This window comes from Typopeltis vanoorti, chromosome 1 (genome assembly GCF_054136105.1).
Source record: "Typopeltis vanoorti isolate ZY-2024b chromosome 1, IOZ_Tvanoo_1.0, whole genome shotgun sequence".
NCBI classification, from domain to species: Eukaryota; Metazoa; Arthropoda; class Arachnida; order Uropygi; family Thelyphonidae; genus Typopeltis; species Typopeltis vanoorti.
The window spans coordinates 59,392,453-59,419,606 of NC_143549.1; the positions used below are offsets into that span (position 1 = coordinate 59,392,453).

The window sequence follows — 27,154 nt, forward strand, 5'->3', positions numbered from 1 at the left end:
TGTTCTAGGCTTGGTTTGTATAAAGCATTGATTAGATCAAAACTCTACTATTTATACTTCTGCCAGGGAGAATATACTGCAATTGCTAGTCCCTATTCACTATCAAGCTATCAGAATTACAACTGCTCCATTTGCTCCAATTTATGCAACATAGTTCTTTGTGGAATCCTGTCAAATTCCTCTGTGAAGTCCATTAGTATTATTGAGTGGCCATTTTTGTTATCCAACTCCAAAGTCACTTTATTATAAAAAAAGTGAATTACTAAAGTAAGACCTACTCTTCACAAAACTATGTTGCCCCTTTATAAATTATCATATTCCTATCCACCCTGTGCTGAATTATGTCTTTTTTCCAGTTTCTCCAATACCTTAACTGCCATTCTTGAGATGCTGATTTTTCTATAATTTGCTACTTCTGCCTTAGAGGTTATGTAGCAGTAGTTAGTGTAAACTGGAGACATCTGGAGTGAAAACAACCTGACTCTGCATAATAATAAACTACTCTTCCACAGATGCTATTACATTATCATGAAGACAGGGCCGGTCCGAGAGTATCTGATGCCCCTAGGCAAAGAAAATGTAGGCGCCCCTATACACTCTCTCTCTCTATAGATATATTTTGTCATACACAAGCACACATACATCTACACACGTGGATATTTATAAAAATTATATCATTATGAACATTTAAAAAATTTATTAATCAAAACCAATACATTTGTATACATATATGATTACTCCTAATATCTGTATAGCAAGAAAATTATTACATCTTAAATACAAAAATTATGAAAAATAATCTTTCAGGCTTTTGCTTTGGCAAAGTTTTGAATTAATTCATCTATATTGATTGTAGATGCAGTTTCATGCTCTATAGATATTATTGCTAGACCAGTGAGTCATTCCTGAGCCATCGTAGAGCAGTCTTATTTCACGAATATTACCAATCAGAATCCCTGCAATTCTATGAAAATTCCCACAGCATTCTTATACTGGTTTAGAATAAACTGAACTGAATTAACAACACGATTCTGTGAGAAAATGAATGACATAATCCCCAACTTCTCAGATCTCGGAGCACTTGCAAAAACAGGGCTTAATCTAAAAATCAACAGAATTAAGTCTATAGGGAATGAAGATAAGAAGTGAGAATAGTCGGTTAGTAGTGACCACTGATTGTTAGGGATACCCCCAAACTTCCCTGCTCATCTTGGGACAGATGCCAGAAGGAGGAAAAATCGTTGCACTTGAAGTTAAGTATACAAAGAGCAGGGGGAGTGGAAGAAATAGAGAAAGGCAAAAATAATGTAGGATCATCAGCGAGCACCAGGACAGCTTGACTTATTTCAATATTTTATTATTAATCAAGGTTTTACTAATTTTTTTAGAAGGTTGTAATTTTTCCTCGAACTATGTGGCAAAATCTGGCATCCCGAAGTCTTAGCACCCCTAGGCGATTTTCTAGGTTCGCCTGATGATAAAATTAGCCCTGCATGAAGACAATACTAATTTTACAGGTAGAATTTAAAACCTTCAAATTAACATGGCACATGTGTGTGTGTGTGTGTGTGTGTGTGTGTGTGTGTATACACACCCTGATAATCTATTATAATTCATTTTTTAAAAAATGTTGGTTGCAATCCACACTAATTTCACAGCCCACTAATGGGTTATACCCTGCAATTTGAAAAACAGTAGTCTAGACAGTATACTGTAGACAAATATACATCTGCAATTTGATGATGTCAGTGTAACTTTACCCAAGATGGTACAGACTAAAAGTAACTAATTAGTCTATTCAGTTGGAATGGATTAGAGTAATATTGGAGTTCAGACTTTGGAAAAATGACTAAATATAATAAGTGACAAGTATGATTTATATAAGATGTGGTCTGATCAGGGCTTAATACAATAGAACGTAACTCTTGTATCTGCTGGTCAACATCTCAGTATTGCAGCAATCCTCTGGGTTACCTTCACCATCTTTGCCATACAAGGATATAATGAAACAATGAAACTTGGTGATATAAGTTTCATTGTTTGAAAAGTATGGTAAATTTCCAATAGACAGCAACACAATTCATTCACTCATACCAGTGTCGGCACGTATCATCGTTTGGCAAACATTTAAAACAACTGCATTTGTATTTTTCTTAAAAATGGAGAAAAACAAGTTTCGTGCAGTGATAAAACACTTTTATTTGAAGAAGTGGACAGCCGTGCAGGTCAAAGCTGAGTTAGATGTAGTTCATGGGGACTCTACACCAGCATTAAAGACTATTTATTTTTGGATAAATGAGTTTAAATGTGGTTGTAAGTCCATCGAGGATGAAGCGTGCTCCAAACACCCGACTGAAGTCACTATGAAGGAAATGATTCACATAATCCATGGTATCGTTATGGAAGACCACTGAGTGAAAGTGCATGAAGTTGCTCAGATTGTAGGCATCTCAACTGAACGGGTGTATAATATCCTGCATGGAAAATTGCACGTGAAAAGCTGTGCGCGATTGTTAACTGTCGATCAAAAACGCATGCAAAAAGACATTTCAGCACAGTGTTTGGTGATGTTGAATCACAATTCGCAGGATTTTTTGCATCGATTCATGGCTGTAGACAAAACTTGGATCCACCACTACACACCTGGCTCCAAAGATCAGTCAAAACAGTGGACAGTGCCAGGTGGAAGAGCACCGAAAAAAGCGAAGACCGTTTTCTCAGTTGGGAAGGTGATGGCTGCTGTTTTTTTTTTTTGGGGGGGGGGGGGTTTCCCAAGGAATTATCATGATATGCTATTTGGAAAAGGGGTAGAACAATAACAGAAGTCTATTATGCGTCATTGTTGGACTGTTTAAAAGAACTGAAGAAAAAAATGGCCAAGATTGGCACACAAAAGGTGCTCTTCCATCAAGACAATGCACAATCCCACGCAGTGGCAAAATTACACGAATTGAGGTTCGAATTGTTTCCACATCCACCATATTCTCTGGACTTGGCCCCATGTGACTTCTTCTTGTTCCCAAACTTGAAAATTTGGCTCGGTGGGAAAAAATTTTGTTTGAACGAGGATGTCATCAAGGCTGTCAATGACTATTTTGCACAATTTAAAATCCTACTTTTTAGATGGAATGAAAAAATTGGAAACTCGCTGGACTAAATGTGTAGACCTCGATGGAGATTATGTTAAGAAATAAGGGTGATTTTTTCCAAAAAAAATGTCCTTTTTTACCAAACTTTTCAAACGATCCTCATATATCCCCGAAACTTCAAGTTTCTATCAAATCATCATCCTAAGGTCTCTTGCCTCTTCTGCTTCCTCTCAGTTTAGTTTCATTGACTGATACTCCCATTCATTTGCCTATTTTCCAGCTTATTCAAATCCTGAAAGATGACCTCATATGATACTCAGTGAATCAGAAAGAGATCTTTCAGAGAGAGAAAGATCTCTGCACTTACAGAGGGTCCCTGTTAGATTGAAGGAAGGCAGTTAACAAAGCATACCGTGATGCCAAACACAATCAGAAGCCTTGGAAATGTCAAGAGCTACAGCACATGTTTCTCCAAACCTTTCCATTGTACATATGATGAATTTGCTGATAGTTGAAAGAACTAACCTACTATAATGATGCTATCTACAGCTGGATTTAAGATGATTTGCAACTGTTGTGCTGAAAGTGGTCATACAATGACAATCTTCAGAATTTATTTCTAAAAAAAATGATGTTGCATAATTATGCAACATCATTTTTATTAAAATGAATAAAAAAATAAAATGGATCGTCTGAGAAATGACTATGTAAGGGGAATGGTGAAAGGCAAAGTTGAGATGGTTTGGTCATGTGATGAGGAGGGAGGAATAGTATATGGAAAGAAAGGTCATGCAGATGGATATGCAGGGGAGTAGGAAGCGTGGATGGCCAAAGAAGAGATGGAGGGAGATGGTGGAGGATGAAGAACTTGGATGTGCACGACCTCCTGTCTTGTGGCTACAGCCCAAGACAGGAGGTTGTGGAGGAGACTCACCACAAATAGCAACCCTACTTGTGGGAAAAGCTCTGCAGAAGAAGAAGAATAAAAAAAATAATATTGCATAATTATTGCAGAGGAATCTTTATATGTTCTTTTTCAATTCTCTCTCTCCTTAAATCTTTTCATAACAAAACAGTGCCTCTTGAAGCCATTTTATGTCTTTTGTTGGAATTCTTCCACAACAACATTCCCTTGTGACTTGGTTAAAACACGTTCTTAAACTTCGGTGATTTGCATCCAGTGAAAATGTATCCGAATGGCAGAGCCAATTACTAATAATCCTCCAGCTTCACATCATCTGCAAACAACTGAATATCTCCCTGCAATCCATTGATAATGTTGTTGATATAAAGGTTAAATAATACCGGTCCCAGTACTAACCCCTGAGGGAGCTACTTGTTAATTCCTTTCTTTTCAATACTTTCAGCATGTCTACTCATCCCACAATTCAATACCATATGGCAGTGTTTCTCAAACTTCAGATATCCACGGACCTCTTCTTTAATTTTCATTATTACCAAGTATCCCTAATTAATTAATTAAAACGAATAAATTAAGTGAAATTAATAAATTAATTTAAAATATTAAAAAATTGAATATCTATTTTATTTGAATTTATATGTTCATGTAAACAAAAAATATGATTTATTTTTAATAGAACAAACTTTATAAAGATACTATAAAGTTTTACTTACTTGAAATAATTTATCATCAATGAGAGGAGTGAAATTGCTTATGGTGAGATAAAATTTCAGCAAAATTTGGCTTTAAATCTTTGGCTTTTTTTCCCGACATCTAGGGGTTAACACAGTTGGTTAGACTTTAAATTAAGAAGAGCGTTAAAAGTTGTCCACCAAAATAAATAATAATTTCTGAAATTTTCCCTTAAACTTATCTTTTAACCCCTTAACCGACTATTATTTGTAAGGTGAATGGCCCAAGACTGACTATTTTTTTTATATTACAGAATTTGATTTTTCAGACACTTTGAATAATAAATATCCTTCCCTTTTAGGTATTTTTTGAAAATTAACATGTAGAGATATTAGCCACTGATTGATTTCTTAGTGATATTTATTTAATATTTTTACATTCTGGTAATTGTTTAATAATTCAGAAATTTCTAGAATATTAAAATTATCTATTAAAGAACCCTAACCCCAATGTCTTCCAACCAGAACAAGAACAAATGTATAAATAAATCTCTTATTGAAAATTATTTATTTTCTAGACATCTACCCAACATAAGATAAAAATCTTTTGTTTTCAAAATAAGATAATTAACTAAAATGAAACAATTTAACTGATTTTCAAATTGATTTAGCAAAAATATAATAGACGTACTTACTTTATGTGAATAATAATCCAAATTCACAAAAAATTTACTAAACAACAATAAATATATTTTATAAAACAAAAGGCAGTAACACTGTAATGCACAAAATGAAATGATGCAAAAATACACCAAAAAAGTATCAAGAAAGGGCCAATTGCAGTATGTGTAAACAAACTTAGATCATCTAAAGAGTTTTATAGCTCTCTCATAAATAACCCATGTTTATTAATTTAATTCGATCCTCGTCAGCCTGACGTGACAATAGTCAACCCTGCATATATATGGGATTTTTAGCTATGGTCCCTCAGCTGATTAATGTTTATAATTTATGAACTATTATCTTTGAAATGTTATTTGTCTATCAAAAATCCAAAAATAAGTACACAATTAAAATCAAAGTCAAAAATTGTCTTTGACAAAAACAAAGACAAAAAGTCAAAGACAAAAAAACAAAAAACAAAAACTCTATTTTGTCTATCCAAATTTGAAGCAGAATTTAAGAAAATGAACATCGTAATGTACACCTATTTTTCAGACTAAATATTTGGATAGATCAGTGTTTCTGAAACTTCAGATATCCATACCCCTTCTTTAATTTTCATTATTACCAAGTATCTTTTCAAAATACCCTTATCAAAATAATAATAACAATAAATAAAAATATACTGTATTTCATTGTAAATGTCTGTTTTATTTGAATTTAGATGCACATTTAAACAAAAAAAAAAAAAGAGATTTAGTTTTAATAGAACAAAATTTATAAAGATACTATACATTTTTACTTAATATAAATTATTTATCATCAATGAGACAAGCGAAATTGCCTATTTCTATATCTGCTATATTGCTTTCTTTTGTGCATTTAATAAATCCAGTCTTTAACCAACGATCCATACTTAAGAATTTGAAAGCTAAAAAAATTGCCGTATTTACTCGACTATAACTCGCACTTTTTTACCAAAATTAAAGCTAAAAAATCGTGGTGCGAGATATATGCGGGGATTTTCTGAAACTAAAGTTTTCAGGGGAAAAAAAAGGAAATGGGTATGACTTACCAAGAAGCTTCTATTCTCCATTACTTCTTCTGTCCTTGAGAATGGTTTCCTTGTGTGTAATCAAAGTTATCTACCCAAACAGAGTCATCTTCTTTCCCATCAAGCAAAAATTACCAGTGATTTAAGACTTGAGATATGTAATGAACAATCCTTAACAAATTACTAATGAGAAGTGAAAGATGTGTTCGATTGTAGGCCAGTAGAGAAAAAGCAAGTATTAAGAAGTGCATATGACTGGTGCAGTATTAACAAAAGATCACACAACCCAAACAAAAAGAAGCTGGCAATTGAATTGAAATGCTAATTCACTTAAACTGATTTCCATAATATCTGAACTGCATTCACTATATATTTCTTAGTTTTAACACATTCATGATGGGAGGGGGGGGGGATAGTGTTAAGCAAAGCCATATGTTGCACCTGCAACATGTGGTTTGCTCCAGTCTATACAGCAGTTTCTGTTGGAGGGGAGATGTGATTATTAGTTAGTGTTTATATATTCCCAGTTGTCTCTAATTGCATTATTTGTTGAGAAATATATTACACAGTCTGCAAATGCCTGTGAACCTTATCCAATGACATGATAAAACTAATTGTTTTTTATGTTTCTGCAGTATAGTTGCTGTTGTGGAGGGTGTATTGTTTACTGCAGGGAGCTAGTTTTCCCTCCAATGTGAAAGTCAGGGTGATAGTGATTCGCAATTTAAGTAGGAGAATTCATGCATAATATAATTTAATATATATATATATATATAGAGAGAGAGAGAGAGAGACAATAAAAGTTTATGAAATTCACATTGTATGATACTTTATGGGTTGTTTAATTTTAGTATGTATGACTAATTTTTTTATTAATAAAATATAATAAGCACATATCTAACTGTCAATGGGAACTGGCGCCTTTTTTATATGCTAAACTAAATAGTGTATTTTTGTAAAATATCATATTGCTGTAATACGGCTGAACGAGTGCCCTTATTAAGCAGCTCAGTGAGGCAGGGTACTGGCGACAGTACTGGGCAAAGCACAGCATAAGAATGAATTCACGGTCTGTCTTAAACTAACAATTTCCACAAAAAATATAATAAACAATCGAGAATGTTTATACAATTTTCGCTGAGTTGATGCTTACTCTGTGAAATAAAATCTGTGGTAATATTGATAACATTTCACTTGAAACAAATTATAAAAACTGGTGATGTATTAAGTTAAAAATGTTGTTAGATTATTAAGAATTCATAATAATTTGACTGATTTAAAATTTCATTTTTATTGCATTAACTATAATTTGTAATTGTGATATTTATATAGTAAGATATGATTCAAGAATAAGAAAATTTATATATGTGTGTGTATGTATATATATATATATATATATATTTTATTATTTCCCGTGGTGAAATGGCGCCCCTATCTTCAAGTGCCCTTGTGTGCCACACAATCTGCACAACCGCACGGCTCGGCCCTGAGCATAGTACTGTAGATGCATCTCCCTTGTCCAATGTATTTAATTCTGTTGTAATAAGTAGATTGCTAAAATATGACCTCCCTTTAAGAAACCCATACCATCTATCACAGAATGTTGCTGGTATCAACTCATTTCTTAATCCTAGTTCTTTCCAACCTCTCCATTGCCCAAGTCATAATTTCTCCTCTTTCATTTCTGGTTCCCAGTCCACAGAACACATTTCAGTTTTCTTTGTTTTCTAATTTTGCACATGACTTTTGAGTAATTTTATGTGATTTCAATCTCAGACGTGTCAATCTATCATATGATTTTTTAATATATATATATATATATATACCATTGGCTGGCTATAGATTAGATAACTGTTTCTCTGCTCAAAACACTTTTCAAGCTATAAGGAGAACGATGAATTTACACGAAGCATTAAAATTTATCTACCTAGCACGTCTTTATTTCTGCTGTTTTTTGCAATTACTTTTCATTTCTTTGTTCCTTCCCTTTTCTTCTTTGTTACCTGTTGGATTTGTAGACCTCTCTGATTTTCATTTTTGTCCTTTTGTTTATCTGTATTGTGATGTGTGAAATCTGATATCTAACATTATTTGGTTATTTTGTCAGTAATTTATTCATTATAAATTTTATTCCATTATTACCGGCAACTTATGGTCTTTTCCAGCAAAATGTGTAGAGTGCAGGATTTTGTTACTTTTCTGATGTATTTGCTTTACATATTCCATTTTATCCTAGTTAATGTTCTAGTCTTTTAGTTTGTACTTCGTTCCTTAAGGTTAGGGTACCCACAAAAAATCATAGTTTTGAGGTCAAAATAACAAAATTTTTTTTTTTTTTTTTTTTTTTTATAAAGTTTATATACTAAAGAATATATTCCGTAATTTTCGTACTCAAAAACTTCCTACATTTTGAGTTATCTTTATATTTATCATTTAAATGCTCATTAAATATGCGAAAACTTTAAATTGTTATAACTTTGCTTGTAATTGTCAGAATCAATCAATTTAAAAAATAAATTATGTAGATTTAAAAGCTCTATAACATCAGTTTCGTAAGTAAAATCAATTGTGAGAAGATATTTTATTGGTTCTTGCTACCATTGCTGTATTGTAAGCTACTTTGAAATAAGCCAATCAGAGCAAAGCTTACACCAATATAGCCACCACTAACTGGTGTGTTTTCAAAGCTTTCCTGGTGGCTTTTAAATATTCATCGAATAATAATAAAGTATAGTTGTAAACTTTAAACTGATTTTTTTTCTTGGTTTTAAATATTTTAACACATTGCAGTTGGTTTTGGCAAAATATCTTAAAAACTATTAGTCCTAGAATAATAATTTTTTTCTAACACAGCTTAATATATCCAGAATATATTGAACTAAAATTATAATCATTAATATGTATTTTTATTTTTTATGTTTATTTTTCAAACATGCAAGATTTGTGTAATAATCATTATATGGACAAATTAAATTTCATAGCTTTTAAAGGAACTGATATTTGCTCAATAATTTTAGTTTATATTGTTTAATAGACATGATCTGTAGCAAATTTGAACTAGAAAAAATTATTTGTTTCTTTAAAAAAGTGACACAAAAAATTCATAACTTTTAATAAAAATTTGGTTACTTAAATGGTTACTTAAATTTGGTTACTTAAATGGTTGGTGACATGGTTGCACCTGTTCGGAAACTCGTATAGCAGAGTATAAGTTCTTTTCGCTATACACTTTGGTATTAATTTGGTCTAGCTACTCACTGATGAAGCCTCAAAAAAGGCTGAAACCCGTCTGGGTAGTGATCTCCCACCATAATGTAATAACAGCATACATTTCCTAGGAAATGTATTTTTACATTATGAAAAATACCTAAGAATAACGATCAGAACTTTTACCACCTTTGCTACGAGTTGTCCAGTATTGTACTACGTACTAGGGTCACTTGCATTAGCTCACACTAGTGATCGCTGATACTTTATAGTTTACTATATTCGGCATGAAACTCTCTGATTCCAATCTTTGAGTTTCATATTCGGTTTAAAACAATGTGGGATTTAATATCCCCTTAATTTAAATAAAAATTTGGTTTTTAATTAATTTAATTAATTAAATTTTTATGTAATTAATAATTATTATATAATATTTATTTTTATTTATTATTGAATAATTATAATAATTAAAATAAAATTTAATTACTTTTATTTATTTTTTCCAATTCCATCGTACACCATGCTTAAGGATACCTAAGTTCCTACACTTCTAAAGTAGATTTCTGTCTTTCTTTAATGCATATCAAATTGTTTTCTTTGGAAATAATTTTAGATTCAGGTCTTCTTTTGAAGTTTATAGATAATATACCAGTGACTTATGACCATTGTGATAATTTTAAACAAGCAACTCATTTGTGTGAATATAATGAACAAATTCATAGTAGGTGTACGAGAAGTTAGATTTCATGAGCATTATTGAACTATCTTATTTGCAACTTAATGAAATCACAGGATGAGAAGCTAGTTCATGTATAATTGATCTGTTTGCTATGATATGAAATTCTTTAGAGAATTTCTAATCATTTCATGCTATAATATTAAATGCATTGTATTAAAACTCGGGATGTATTTTTCCCCTTTTTTCAGAGAGTAAATTACATCTCGTTACATTCTCTTTATATGGAAGCATTTGAAAACAAGATCCTAGAAGAATACCACCATAAACTAAATTTATGGAAAAGGTATATTGACGATATATTCTTAGTCTGGAATCATGGACTACCTTCATGTCTGCTTTTTCATGAGTACCTGAATCATCAATTCTCTAACATAAAATTCACCTATGAAAATCTAATGGTTCACTCCCATTTCTGGACCTTCTACTAACTAATGAATTGGGTAAATTAAAAGTCTCTATAATTCAAAAGCCTATACATACTGACAGGTATCTACATGCCTCTTACCATCTTTATAGACTTAAAAAACTGGATATTATTTAGACGCTAGAAGCAGGAGCCTGCCAACTCATTACTGACAAGGATGAACTTGCCAAATAATTTCAACATTTAAAAACACTTTCCTTCAAAAGGCTGTAATGACCACATCATCTCCAGACTACTCAATTGACATGAGACCAGAGAAATTTCTAATGAAAAAGAAAACAGGGAATTCATGCCTCCATATATTAACTCTGTTTCCATTAAACTAGCAAAAATTTAAGGAATAAAAAATCAAAGTAGTATTTATCCTTTTTATCAAGATGAGATCACTACTCACCACAAAACCTTGGCATAGCCCACTTTGATATCCAGGTGTTCATCAGCTGTGGTGCAATTACCAGTCATCTTACTATGGATAGAGAGAGAAAAATCAATTGAACAACATATTGAAGAACATATTTGAGATACTGAATACCATAGGAGTGAAGCCTCAACTTTATCATCACATGTATTCTTCAGCTGTCCCACAAGTCACTTTGCAAATGACACATTAAGTGTTATGGGATAATTAGAACTCTTATACTGTTGCTATGTACAATGGAGAGAAAAATCTGGTAGTCTTTGGAAATGGCATTAAATCCCATTTCCAAAATATTAATCCAAATATAAAGTGAAGTTGTCTGACAACATCCTAGCCTTCATTAGCTAAACACTTTTACGTGAATGCATAAACTCGCACAGTGTTCTGAACAGTGCAACATACAATTAGAAATATTCTTAAATAATATCAGTCTCATCTATAACTTCATAATACTTTGTCACCTTTATTAGTTCTCACTGTTTTGTCTACTCATTTGTATGTTTATTCCTGAAGAAATTATGTGCAATTAAGATGAAATGTCATTTTGTCAATTAAAATAAATGTTATCTTATTTCAGTGCTCTGCCTTATAAACTATTAGTCATATTCTTATTCATATTCTCATGCACACAAAAGAAAAGAAAGAAAAGTACTAAGGAATTGACAACGTAGATAAGAATATAAATTAAATTACACTTTGCTGAATATTTCCGATATTTCGGCAACATCAAATTGCCATCTTCAAAAGGAACTTACAAAAAAAGGCGTGCACGTAGGCATTACAACACAGTAACGGAGACGGAGAATGAAGTGATGAAGCTATTGTTCTCCTAAAAGTCCTGATGGTGCCCCCCAGCGGGACTTTTAGGAGAACAATAGCTTCATCACTTCATTCTCCATCTCCATTACTGTGTTGTAATGCCTACGTGCACGCCTTTTTTGTAAGTTCCTTTTGAAGATGGCAATTTGACGTTGCCGAAATATCGGAAATATTCATAAAAGTGTAATTTAATTTATATTCTTATCTACGTTGTCAATTCCTTAAGTGATTTAGTAATGTAGTTATTCAGTACTTTTCTTTTGTGTGCATGAGAATATGAATAAGAATATGACTAACAGTTTATAAGGCAGAGCACTGAAATAAGATAACATTTATTTTAATTAGGTGTTCTTGACCGTTGGGCTGAAGGTCTGCTGATGTAAGCCTCCCAAATTTGGGGTAGTCTCATACAACCAAATTTGTTGAGGTTTTAAGAGTTTCTTAGGGCTGAGGCTGATTCCATGAATAGTCTTTCGAATTTGTATTTGATACAGTGTATTACTGTAGCTTTCTTCCAACGTATTCTGTGGTGTGTATCCAGAGCATGGTCTGCAAGACCAAAGTGGCTGTACTTGTGAAACCTGATGTAGTCCTTGTCTTCCGAAATTCTGATATTTGCTATCCTGCCTGTTTGGCAAGTAAGACAGTTTACAACTGCAATGGACCTGGTATACACCAGGTAGGTCTAGGGGAAGTGGTTGGTCTTTAGTTGAACAGATAAGGGATGTCAATTTTTTGTATGGTCTGTAACAGGAGGTCAAGTCATGTTTTTTTAAGATTTTGGTAATTTTTTCCGAGGTGCCTCGGATGTAGGGAATCGTGATGGATTTTAGTGTTTAGGGCTATGTCGTAAGAACAGATTAGTTTAACCCTGTTGTACAGTGTTTTCACCACTCCATATTAATGTCGGGGGGGGGGGGGGGGTTGTTTGCGAATGTACCTTCCTGTATGGATGGGTTTTCTATAAACTGAGAAAACCAAGGTTCCATCAGGCTGGCGGGTGACTAGTGTGTCTAGGAAAGGGAGGCTGTTGTTTTCCTCTTTTTCTAGAGTGAACTTGATTCCAGGGTGTTGGTTGTTTAAGTGTGTTAAGAAGGAGAGGAGTGCATCCTGAGCCATGTGGCCAAATAGGGACACATCATCAACCTAACGAAGTCATATGGTTGGTTTTTGTGGGGCAGAGGATAAGGCTTTTTCTTCAAAGGTCTCCATAAAGAAATTGGCCAATGGTGGGGGGAGTGGTGAGCCCATGGCTGTCCCCTCTATTTGTTTTTTCAAATTAGAATTTTCCCTGCTAAACGAAATAGCCTGAGTTCATTGTTAACTGAAATAGGGCTGTGATATCGGGCGAAAATTAGTTGCCAGTATAGTGTGTGTGAGCGCTTTGGCCAAATGTTTAGCTAATTTGTATGTGGGGGAATCAGTGCCATCCAGTATGGGACGTAATGACACATTTTCTTTATGTATTTTTGGGAGTCCATAAATCGGGGGGGGGGGGTATAGAGTTAAACGGTCTTAATCTAGTAGTAACTTCTACAGGCCAAGAAGTGACTTTCTTAAGGAGCCTGTGAAGTTTTTTGATTTGTTCGTTGGGGAGATTGTATTCGATAGCGAGGTAGGTAGCCCGATCTAATAGAAGAGCATTAAGCTTACCTGTGTAGTCCTTTTGACTAAATATGACAGTTGCATTTCCCTTATCCGCTTTGATGGTAACTATTTCTTTATTATTCCTCATTTCCTGCAGAGCTTTATATTCCTTGTTGGATATGTTGGTGTTTGGTGGTCTTGCTTTGGAGAGGACACAAGCTACATCCAGTCTTACACCGTTGGCAATTTGATTCGGAAGGTGGCGGATTCCGCGTTTGATCTTAATCATAATATCCTCACAATGTATTTTTCTGGGGGAAATGGCGAAGTTATGGACACGTGAAAGTGCGTTCAGTGCTTCAGTCTACAAGGTGACTGAAGAAAGGTTGATTACGGAGTTGGTAGGAAGTTTTGGATTGACGGTAGAGTTCTTTTTTAATTTTTCTAATTTTTTGATCTGTCGACCTCACTCATATTTTTCAAATTCTTCATCTGCTGCAGTACACAAGACGTCATGTAAAATTGACCGTGATTTAAAGTGCACGAAAGCTCTTCTTCAAGAGCACGAATAGCTTTGTTAATGTCAGCTAAGAGAAACCGCGTGGCAGCGATTTGTTCTCATAGCAAAGCATAGCTGGCGTGGTTATAGATATGGAGAGCTTTTGGTGAAACAAATCGGTGCTTGAATTTTACATAATTTGGGATTACCTGATTATCCCAGCAGTGTTTTAGGGAAGCAAGACCACCAAAAACCGACATATCCAACAAGGAATATAAAGCTCTGCAGGAAATGAGGAATAATAAAGAAATAGTTATCATCAAAGCGGATAAGGGAAATGCAACTGTAGTTCTTAACCAAAAGGACTACACAGGTAAGCTTAATGCTCTTCTATTAGATCGGGCTACTTACCTCCCTATCGAATACAATCCCACCAACTCACAAATCAGGAAACTTCACAGGCTCCTTAAGAAAGTCACTTCTTGGCCTGTAGAAGTCACTAACAGATTAAAACCGTTTAACTCTATACCCCCCCCCCGTATGTATCGACTCCCAAAAATACATAAAGAAAATGTATCATTACATCCCATAGTGGATGGCATTGATTCTCCCACATACAAATATTAGCTAAGCATTTAGCCAAAGCACTCACACACTATACTGGCAACACACCATCACACATAAGCTCAGCCCACCTCAAAGCCAGCATAGAAAACCTTACACTCCAACATACTGACATAATGGTCAGCTTTGACGTCTCCTCCTTATTCACAAATGTTCCACTCAAGGAAACTTTAGAGCTAATCCAAGCTAAATTTTCTCCCGATATCTCAGCCCTATTTCAGTTCACAATGAACTCAGGCTATTTCGTTTGGCAGGGAAAATTCTACAAACAAATAGAGGGGACAGCCATCTGTTCACCACTATCCCCACCCTTGGCCAATTTCTTTATGGAGCCCTTTGAAGAAAAAGCCTTATCCTCTGCCCCACAAAAATCAACCATATGGCTTCGCTATGTTGATGATGTGTTCCCTATTTGGCCACATGGCTCTGATACACTCCTCTCCTTCTTAGCACACTTAAACAACCAACACCCCAGAATCAAGTTCTCTCTGGAAAAAGCGGAAAACAACAGCTTCCCTTTCCTAGACACACTAGTAAACACTATACAACAGGGCTAAACTAATCTGTTCTAACGACATGCCCTAAACACTGAACTAAATAACATCCTCAACACTTTCTCAGCCAATGGCTACCCCCCCCCAAAAATCCAAAAAATATTGAAACCAACACCCCCCCCCTTCACAACAAGGATTACTCTAACTCCATCATCATTCCCTACATCCAAGGCACCTCAGAAAAAATTACCGAAATCTTAAAAAAACATGACTTGACCTCCTGTTACAGACCATATAGAAAATTGTCATCCCTTATCCGCTACACTAAAGACCAACCACTTCCTCTAGACCTACCTGGTGTATGCCAGGACCCCTTTCAGTTGTAAACTGTCTTACTTTGGCCAAACAGGCAGGACAGGGAATATCAGAATTTTGGAACACAAGGACTACATCTGGTGTCACAAGTACAGCCACTCTGGTCTTGCAGACCATGCTCTGGATACACAGATTACGGTGGAAGAAAGCTACAGTAATACACCGTAGCAAATACAAATTCGAAAGACTATTCATGAAATCAGCCTCCGCCCTAAGAAACTCTCCAAACCTCAACAAATTTGGTTGTATGAAACTGCCCCAAATTTGGGAGGCTTACATCAGCAGACCTTCAATCCAACGGTCAAGAACACCTACATAGCCTGCTGGGGGAGGGGGGGGGTATGTTGGGCAGGACTTTTAGGAGAACAATAGCTTCATCACTTCATTCTCCATTACTGTGTTGTAGTGCCTACGTGCACATGCCTTTTTTTGTAAGGCACATGCCTTTTGAAAATGACAACGTGACGTTGCCGAAATGTCGGAAATATTTATTAAAGTATAATTTAATTTATTTTCTTATCTACATTGTCAATTCCTTAAGTGATTTAGTAATGCATAACCAACGTATAAGCTTGTCTACATGAATAACTGTTGATATATGTTATGGAGTAAATGGTTTATTATCAAAGAAATGTATGTTTACACATGATAATATGTAGTACATCCACAACTATCAGTGGAATCTTACATGATACATCTGCTGGACATGTTGTGTAATTTTATCCCTTAGTTCGTCAAGGTTTGATGGCAGGCTTATGGTGGAATTCCCATTCCTTTAACATACTCCCCAAATGAAGGCATCAAGTGATGTGAGATCAGGAGAATGTCAAGGGTACAGGAATTCTCTGAACCTCATAAGAGCCTCCTGGAGAAGTGTTCTGATAATTAGCTCTATAACCATGTGTGACATGTTGCTCCATCCTGTTGAAATACATGTGCACAATGAACAAACTGCTCACAAACATGTCATAGGCTTAGACCATTTGCTCTACCAAATCCATGTGAACAAAAATAATGCTCCACAATAAATGCCTTTTCTTCTAATGTCAACACCATTGCTATAGCTAAATGTAATAGCATAGACTCTACACATGCTCTTCTATTGATGTGCATGCAGTCATATCTCATAGCCCATGTACTGAAGGAGGGGGGAATTGAGGTTCAGCACTGTTTTTTTGTGTGCCAATATATTATATATATATATAATATAAAATATATATATATATATAATATATATAATATATGTATATATTACTACTATTACTCATGTTTGAATCATGTACTCTATAGCTAAATATACGTTAAGTGGAATTTTGCTATGCGCAGCATAAAACCCATAGGTTATTAAAATCCATCACAAAACATTTGATAATGTCTTAAATTAGATCATTTTTTTTAGTACTGAAGTAAAAAATAAATTATTTTTCTTTTATTTTTTTCTTAATTTTTTTGTTTTTTATTGCTATAAGACTTCCTGCCAAAAGAACCACCATGGTGTGAGGGTGAACAGTGTATGGAATGTGGCACAAAATTTGGAATTAAGACAAGAAAGCATCATTGGTAAAAAAAAAAAAAATTTTTAATTTTCTAATTGTTAAATTTTTGTATAATTGTATTAAACACTGTCTTGTTATGAATGAACTTGAGTTTCAAATGATGCATCATATTGTTAGCATATGACATTAACTGTCATAATATGCATTTTATTTAAAATGACAAATAATTAGAATAAGTATTAAACTTGGAGTTTACCAGAAAAATTAAATGCAAACATAAAATAAATATTGTAAAAAAAAAAAAAAAAAAAAAAAATTGATAACAAATGGAAATTACAAAAAGAGGGGTATCTTAATATCATGCTATTTAAAAGACATTTTCCAGAGTGTATATTCACCTTTTCATGTGTGTGTGTGTTTTGCAAACTATTTGCTGAAGAACAGAAATATTTCATTAACTAGTAAGCCCTGAGTAATTCATTTTGCACTTATGTGGTTAAAACTTAGAGGAAAAGGCTCTCAAATGACATTATGCTTATTTCACCATTAGGGTTCTAAAGAATATAGTTGATTTCTTCAGGGAAAGGAGATTAGCTGTGGTGCTCAGCATAAAACACAAAGTCATATTTTTGTAATTAAGTTTCAAGACCATGTCAAGTAGCAATATAGGTACATTTCGAAATAGGGTAATTCAATATAATAGATTTAGTTTAATCCTTTATCCCAGTGAGAGCAAACAAAGTTTGCGCCTGAAAATATCTTCAGGACTAAATATAGTGTTGTACTATCTTATCCAGTAAGTAGTGCAACACCAAGGCAACTCGTGGCAAAGGTGGAGCAAGCTACCAGGCACTTCTAACCCAGTATCTCCCATAATGCAAAACACATTTCCTATGTGGATATGTATACTGTTATGCATTAAAGGGATTGGCCATCTACCCAGACTAGTTTCGACCTTTATTGAGGTCTCTTCAGTGGGAGCCAGGCCCAGAGCTGGAGATACCAGGCAGAAGCAGTAGCAAGTCATCTGCGCCTATGGGAGTTGCCAAAAGGTTTATCACCTTTTTTAAAAATTACTCTGGATTTAGAGAAAGATGTTGAAAATTTATTTATCACTAGGTTAGACTATATAATAGATTTAGTTTAATCCTTTATCCCAGTGAGAGCAAACAAAGTTTGCGCCTGAAAATATCTTCAGGACTAAATATAGTGTTGTACTATATATATAGTTGTATATAGAGTTGCCTTGGTGTTGCACTACTTACTGGATAAGATAGTACAACACTATATTTAGTCCTGAAGATATTTTCAGGCGCAAACTTTGTTTGCTCTCACTGGGATAAAGGATTAAACTAAATCTATTATATAGTCTAACCTAGTGATAAATAGGGTAATTCAACTTGAATTTGACTGACTTCTGAAGGTGCTGCTAGTAGGAAAACGCAATGGAATTTTTCATTTCTTAGAAAATGCAGATCTAGAGGAAGAGGAAAAAATTGATTCCTTTTGGAGATCTAAAATATATAGATGGAAATGAATCTTGAGACCTATACAAAATTTTGGATAAAAGTGCTGGGCTAGTAATAACTAAATACATTAAATTTCTTCTCAGGGCATGGATTAGTGTTTAGAACATTTTGTTAAACCAAAATATTCTAAACATAATGTTCCCGAATTTGTGTTGAGAGAACATATAAGAGAAGTCTTACATTATTGTTGACAGCAATTATCTTCAATTTTGGTGAGGATATAATACAAGGATAAATAGTTTAAAAATGGAAATTGTGATCTAATGGATGGATGAAAAAGTTTTGAATATCAGTATTGGAAGAAACCATTGATTCACTGAAGGAAAAAATCCTTTAGTGAATCTGTTACTTAAGTATGTGGAGAAACTGACTACAAAGATAGAAAAATAAGTCCATGATGGAAATGCTAGATTGAAGTCTATGCAAAGAAAGAAAAAAAAACAATCGTATAATATAAAAAATTTCTGGAAAGACTTTTAATGGGATTATATTGATCAAGTTCGTATAATAAACAACTATGTTATACCAACTAGTTTCACCAACTAAGGCTGTTGGCATCTTCAGGGTACATAACTGATGTAAGGCACTAAAAAGTAAAAAACTGTTACAAACTATAATCAACCGATTCCAATTATATTAAACAAAGAACAGAGTGCGTACAATACATGCATAGAGCGTGCATGATATCGCTTGTTGTTATTTAGGAACGTTCTATAGTTGGCACTATAATTCAGTTCTGGCGAGTTGAAGGATCTGATAAGGGTCTTCCAGATCACAGGCAAGATTAGTCCTTGGTTCCTGTTAAGGTTTTATACAGCGGGCAACTCTAGTGGCCTTCTTAAAAATTCGGGAGCGGAAGTCCTCCTCCATGTAAGTAATTGTGCTTCTATCCCACTCTGTGGTATGGTTCATTCTTGAGAAATGAAAAGCTAATCCCGATTTTTCTTCTCTGTTATTATTGACATCATATGTGTTCTTTTTGCCTAATTTCAAGGCTCCTTGAAGTTTGGCCGATGTAATTCAAGCCACACAAGCAGGGTATGTTATAAACTCCAGCATATTTGGAGAAAGGATAGCTATCTTTTGGAGATCTTAAGAATTGACTAATTGTTTCTGTGGGTTTAAAGGCCACTCTTATTTTATGTGGTCTGAGGAGTCTAGCAATCTTATTGGAAACTGTCCCTAAGTATGAATGATGATGGTAGAAATATAATGTATATCATCTTGTTGTCTTTGTTGGGGTTCAAAGAAAAGTATCTTGTGGAGGAGTCTTCAAGGAAAACCATTCATGGTAAGGTTGGTGGATATCAGGGATATTTCTTCCTGGAGGTCTTGTCGATCTGTTGTAAGGAGAGAGGCATGGTTCTTCAACATGTATACAATGCTAAGTTTCTGAGAAATGTGGTGGCAGGAAGTGAATTGTAAATAATGTCCTGTATTGATAGGTTTGCGGTAAACTGAGAAGTTGATACCACCATTCGGAAGCTTCTTAATTAAAGTGTCCAGAAATGATAATTGGTTATCTTTTTCTTGTTCTAGAGTGAATTTGATTGTGTGGTGTAGAGAGTTGATTTTGTTAAGAAAGTCAAACAGGTCCTTTTTTGGGTGGTTCCAAATGATAAAGATATCGTCAGCGTATCTCCATCATACTGTGGGTTTAGGGTCTGTTTGAGTTAAGATTTTACTTTCAAAATCCTCCATAATGAGATCGGCACAAGATGGAGAGAGGGGGCCACCCATTGCAAGGCCAGTCAATTGCTGATATATAGTTTTATTCCACAAGAAAAAGTTTGATGTCAAACAATGACGGAACAGAGAAGTAATGTCCTGTGGGAGCAAACTTCCTAAAATGTTGATGACTTCCTCCACGGGGATGTTAGCGAATAGAATGTAACATCCAGGCTGGCGAGTAAATCCGTATTGGAGATAGAGATGTTGTTCAGTTTCTCAACGAAATGTTGCGAATTTCGTATATAAGTATCCGAATTATGGTTTGAGGAGGCCTGCCAGGTGTTTAGATAACAGAAAAGTTGGTGAATTGATTCCATCCTCAAGGTGTAGTGGTATTCCATTTTTATGTACCTTAAGAGCACCATATAGTCTTGCCGTTAGTGGATGCATGGATTTCAATCTTCGTTTTAAGTCTATAGACCAGTTCACCATGTGACGTATTAAATTGTTGGTATCATTGTGGTTCTTTAGTGTTGGGTCTGTGACTAGGACACGCTAGGTTGATGTATCTGACAATAAGTTGTTAATCTTATCTTAGTAATCACTGCTGTTTAAAAATCACTGTTGAATTTGCCTTCAATATAATAATGTCTTTTTTTTTTCTTAAAACTATACGATGTTCTTTTTTCCAGAGTAGTGATGTTTTTGTTAGGAGTTCTGGAAGATGACAGGATGATGCAACTTTTTAATCTAATATCATTAGCTATGGGTTCCGGTAACGACGAGACTACCTTTTCTATATTACAAATGATATCCACTTTAGGGACATTATGAGATGTGACTAGTAACTGTGAATGTTTGCTCTCAGAATTTCTAATTTGCAGTTAATAAATTTTGAACGTACCATAAAAATGAGTTATATCATAAATTAAACTTGTCACTTATTTTACATAGTAATTTCTTTGATGTCTTCATTTCAATATTACTCTAACCCATTACGCTGACTAGTGTGTGATGTACACATGCACAGCTTAATGGGAACATTGATCCAGACTGTAATAAAAATTTTCCAAAAAGAATGCAAAAATAATAAAAACAATTTCAAATCTTCATCTGGAGTAGTTGAATGAATGAGGAGGAATAACTTTACTGAATGAAGATAATAATCTGTCAGAAGCTGATGACACTGTTCATTTAATGAGTGCTCACTTTGCTACGATATATATCAACAGAACGTATGTAATGTGCTGCACAGTGCTAATACTACATGGGATGAACAGTTAGAGGTACGAGTGAATGAGGTTGAATTGCATAACCTGGATAAGAATTCAGCAATAGCAACAGATGAAATATCTGCACATATTCTAAAGGTATGTTCAGCCAAATTGCCTAGACCTTTGATATGTTTGTATAACTTGAGTCTCAACTCAGGAAAAATACCAGGAATGAAAAGAATGTATTATACAAGGGTGGCACAAAAAAACTGATGTCTATCAGCCTGTCAATATCTCTGGTGTGGTGAAGATTTTAAGAGAAATTTATAAGAACCTCCATATAGAAATGGGTTGACAGACAAGCAATACTCTGCAAGAAACAGCAAGGATTTACTAATGAGAGGTTGTGTTTTAACAATTTGCTTACATTTTATAACAGGGTTATGGCTGAGTTGTATAAAGGGAATGGATACACTACAATACTATTGAATTTTATTAAAACATTTAATACGATACCACATGAAAGGTTGTTGTATAAACTGGAGAATATGGGTTTGGAATATAAACACTTGACTTTGATATCTGCCTGTCAACCATCCACTTATCTAAGGTATACAGTTGGTGTGAATCTGCCCACTGGTGTACCTCAAGGTTCAGTCCTTGGGCCATTGTTCAGTCCATACATTAATGACATTACAGGTTCTAACAGGATATGTGCAATTGTTTGCTGATGATAAGATAGGTTAGGGCAATCAGGGGCAATTTTGAATTATGATCACTTAGGAGAATACTATCTTTGGTCCTATGGTATCAGTTACTGAATGGGAAAAATGTCAGCAATGCAAATCTTTGAAAAATTGATTAAATGAGGCGATATCCCTTGTGTTCGAAGAATAAATAGGTTAGGAGTGAAATGGATGTCCAATCTTATTAAGCAAGAAATTCTCAAAAAGAGATGATATGGAAAGAATATCATGAGAATAAGAGTGAGATGAGTTATGAAATATATAAAGCTCAGCCCAGAAACGTAACGAGTGTTACTTTTCTGGCCTGAATAAATCGGAGTATGAAAATTGGCCGTGCAAGCTAAAGGCAATTTGAAAGAATTTTATCGTTATGCTGCAAGTCAAAGAAAGAATGAATGTGGAAGAATAGCTTTATTAAATGCAGATGGTACACAAGTGTCGGAAGCTAAGGAGATTGTTCAGTTAATGAGTGCTCACTTTGATAAGATATATCAACCATGGTGCTACTGCTACATTGGATGAAGAGTTAGAGGTTCATGAAAATGAGGTTGAAGAGCTCTTGCATAACCTGGATAAGAATTTGTCAATAGGGACAGATGGAATATCTGCCCGTCTGCTAAAGGAATGTTCAGCTGAATTGGCTAGGCCTTTCACACATTTGTATAACTTGAGTCTCAGCTCAGGAATAATACCACAGGAATGGAAGGAATGTAATGATAGTTCCATTGCACAAGGGTGATGCAAAACCTGATGTGTCAAGGCATTTGATAGGATACCACACGAAAGGCTGTTGCATAAACTGGAGAATATGGGATTGGAATATAAAGTGTTGACTTGGATCAGAGGATGGTTGACAGACAGATATCAAAAAGTGGTATACAGTGGGTGTGAATCTGCCAGATTTAAGGTGACCAGTGGCATACCTCAGGGTTCTGTCCTTGTGCTATTATTGTTCAATCTATACATTAATGACATCAGGAAGGGTCTAACATCAGAAGTGTAATTGTTTGCCGATGATGCGAAGATAGGCAGGGCAATCGGGGATGCTACTGATATTCAGCAATTACAAAATGATTTGAATACATTGGAAATTTGGGCAAATGAAAATGGCTGTCAATTTAATGTTAGTAAGTGTAAAGTTATGCACTTTGCATTGATTAGCGTTTCAGCAGCATATTATATTAGCGGGATTATGCTACAAGAAACTGAAAAGGCAAGGGATCTTGGCATATTGGTGGATAGGAATTTAAAGTTCAAAGGTCACATAGCAAAAGTTACAAATACAACTCAGGTGATAATTGTGATGTTGAAATGAACCTTGACATGCAAGGATAAGGAAGTCATTTTGCTTCTTTATAAGGCTTTGATAAGACCACACCTGGATTATTGTGTGCAGATTTGGTCTCCGAGGTTCTAAGGCAGTAGTTCTCAAACTTTTTTGTCTGGCAGCACACTAAAATCAATAAATAAATTTCACGGCACCCCTAGTATTATTTGCTTTTTATAAAGAGTAAAGTGCCAATTAATTGATTCTGAAAGACTCGCATATATAACCCATAAATAAATTGATATTATGGATACTAAAGATATGAAGGAAAGTGTGTTTAAAAGAAAACAGATTTTATTTAAACAAAATTGGTTTATTTTCAAACAACCCAAAAACATACAAAACAAAAGCTATTATAAAGGTTCAGATAAGAAAATATGAACTTAATGTGAAATATGTGCCTGGTGTTGTTTGCATATTTCTTTGATATTAGGCCTTGTTTTTGAGAGACATTCTCTTCTCATTTTCAAGGGCCTTTAGTCTTTCTCTCTTCTTTGTTTTAATATTTACGAGTGCAGAAAAACCCAGTTCACATAAATAAGATGTAGAAAATTGCAATAAGATGTTAAGTACTTTAAATCCTATATCGGAGTACTCCTTCATAGTTGTTATCCAAAATGAATTCAGACACATTTCTGAATGCTTCAATCTCAACGTACGATCGTTGCTTATATCAATTAATTCTTCGGCTTCTATAGGACTTAACTCACTCATTGCTGATGTTGACTCTACAAATGGATTTCGAATCCAATCATATAAATTATGGTCAATTTTTTCTTCTAATGATGTTAAATGACTGTAAATAAGCTTTTGCAGATCAGTGTTCTTACATTTTCTGGAGGTAACTTTAAGGAACATTTCTACATTGTTGGTGCTTACTTTTATCTTCCACATTTTTATTTTATCTTTAAAAGCTTTAATTTTATCTGTAGATGTCAAAATATTCTCATTTCTTCCTTGCATGTTGGAGTTCAGCTTGTTCAGATGATCGAATATGTCTGTTAAATAGGCTACTTTGGAACACCAAAAATCATCTTGTAATAATTTATAGAATTCTGGTTTGTCTTCATTTTGGAAAAACATTAATATTTCTTTAAGTTCAAAAAATGATCCAATACACGACCTTTTGAAGCCATCTTACTTCGGTATGAAGAAGAAGATTCTTGTAATGAGATTGCATCTCTTCACATAGTCCTGCAAATATTCTAGATTTTAATGGTCTGGCCTTGATATAATTAACCATCTGAATGATTTCTTGTAATACACTTTTTAATTCCAAGCCTATTGTCTTTGCCACATGATTCACGATGAACGAAGCAATGAGTCGTTATAATTTTCTAGTCGTTATAATTCTCATTTTCTTTTCTAGCAAATTTTGTATTAAAATATGTGTTCATTATATCAAAAACATCTTTTCCCTTCGTAGTTTTTTCAAATTCCTAGCAGCATTGAAATTCTTCGATAATTTTATCATCTTCAATGAATCAAGTAAAAACAAGTAAGTGTACTTTACCACTGATATCGGTTGACTCATCTAACTGCAAACTGAAAAATTTTGATTCGATTATTTTGGTTATAACTGACTTTTCAATATCGACTGACTGATCGTTAATATGTCTACTCATAGTATCATTTGATAATTATTATTATTTGACACCTCCAGGGAGTCCAAAGACTCATCGAGGGAAAGTGTGCCAACAGCATCGAACGATTGGTCCTCTTCCAACTACTAACCATAATGGAATCTTCTTTATTTCTTCTTCTGCCTCAGTACCAAAAATTGTTCTCACAATTGCTGAACAGGCCGGACAAATCAAGGTTTCGCCAATAGTATGAGGCTTCATTTCCTTCGCAATTATTTCAGCAACTAAATAACTCGCTTCTTGAACTCAGTCGGAAATTATAAACTTTCTTACAAAACTTTTACTTTGTTTTTCTTGTAATCTTATTAACTCTTTGAAATATTCAGGATTTTTATTCGACAAGTTGTCATGTTTTGTGGAGAAATGTCGCAATAATTTGCTAGGAACCATAGCCTCATTTGATAGAACCAAACCAAACAAAATATACACTTAGATCTGGAAATTAATTTATCACCACACCACATAAATCCCATTTTTAGATATAAGCGAGTTTTTACATTCTTTTTCATTCCCTTTTTACATGAACTTATTCTTTCTGTTTCTGTTGTTTCATTAGTGCTTTTTTGTTGCTGAACGTTAAAAATAGTCAAATTTTCATTAATGCAATATCAGTTTTTGATAATTTATTAGTGCGAATTGGTTCATTAGCTTTGCTACAAGTAGACATTTCTTGATCAGAATCTTCATTTCTTTTTTTAAGGAAAAAATTATTCATGATTTTGAAGGGCATATGTAACTTTAATATTTTATTTTAAAATTTATTTCAAGTAAATAATTTTTTTTCTGGATGGAAAAAGGAAAAACATTTGTTTATGATGTCTCTCATTATAGTTGGAATATATAACAATAAGAAAAACCTCTACTCACTGAATTTAACGACTTTAATATCATACTTCGTTTATTCTCACCGATGACAAAGACTCATGATTTTTGTTTAGGGGAAATGATCATGTATAATACTTGACACACTGAACAGAGAAATACTAAAACAGACAGTAGAACAACTAACCATTCATTAGTTCATTTTCCCCAGTATTTGTGTGCCGTCACATATCTAGTTACTACGACACGCGGTGATCTAATGAAATCCCAGGATATAATATGAGGGATACAAAAAATGATAATTTTTATATATTCTTCATCCATTAAAATCAAAATATATAATTTTTTTGTTTTTGATTTAGTTATTTGTGGCAATTGAATATTTTGTTTTTTTCAAATAAATGATTCAAAATTTCGCGGCACCCAGTTTGAGAACCACTGTTCTAAAGGGATAAAGAAGCTGTGGAAAGGGTTCAAAGAAAAATTACAAAGATTATATCTGGATTAGGATTTAGATTATGAGGACAGATTGCGAGTATGTGGATTGCAGACTCTAGTTAACAGGAGAAAGAGAGGTGATATGATAGAGGTCTATAAACTTTTGGATGGGTGTTATAGGATATCAACTCATGAAATTTTTCGTTATATGGAAGGTGGGGAGAGAACATCGTGGCTATGGGAAAGAACATGGTGAATAAATTTAACTTCCATGGATGGAAGTTAAATTTATTTGCAGTCAAGAAAGGGGTAAGAGCTAGGTTTTTCTCCCAGAGAGCAGCAAGTGAGTGGAATAATTTTTACCCTTAAGGGGTTGTGAGTGCATCTAGTGTGAATGAATTTAAGGGAAGGTACAATAGCTGGTTTGGGTGATTTATAGCCTCCCTTGCTGAGTCCTTGACTCCCTGGAGGTCTCAGATAATAATAATATTTGAGCAAATGAAAATGGCTGTCAGTTTAATGTTAGTAAGTGTAAAGTTATGCTACAAGAAAGTGATGAGACTAGGGATCTTGATGTAATGGTGAATAGGAAACTGAAGCTCAAGGGTCACATTGCAAAAATTTCAAATACAACTCAGTATCAATGCAGTGTTGAAGCAAACCTTGATATAAGGAATAAAAAA

General features: G+C 34.2%; 1 protein-coding gene across 1 annotated transcript in view; it reads left to right on the plus strand.

Annotated features, from left to right (window-relative positions):
• LOC150110021 (ankyrin repeat and FYVE domain-containing protein 1) overlaps nt 1–27,154 on the plus strand; it is a 532,825-nt gene that overhangs the window by 479,038 nt on the left and 26,633 nt on the right. The window contains 1 exon segment of the mRNA XM_090395273.1: nt 17,055–17,145. Within this exon segment, the coding sequence (XP_090251399.1) occupies nt 17,055–17,145 (91 nt within the window).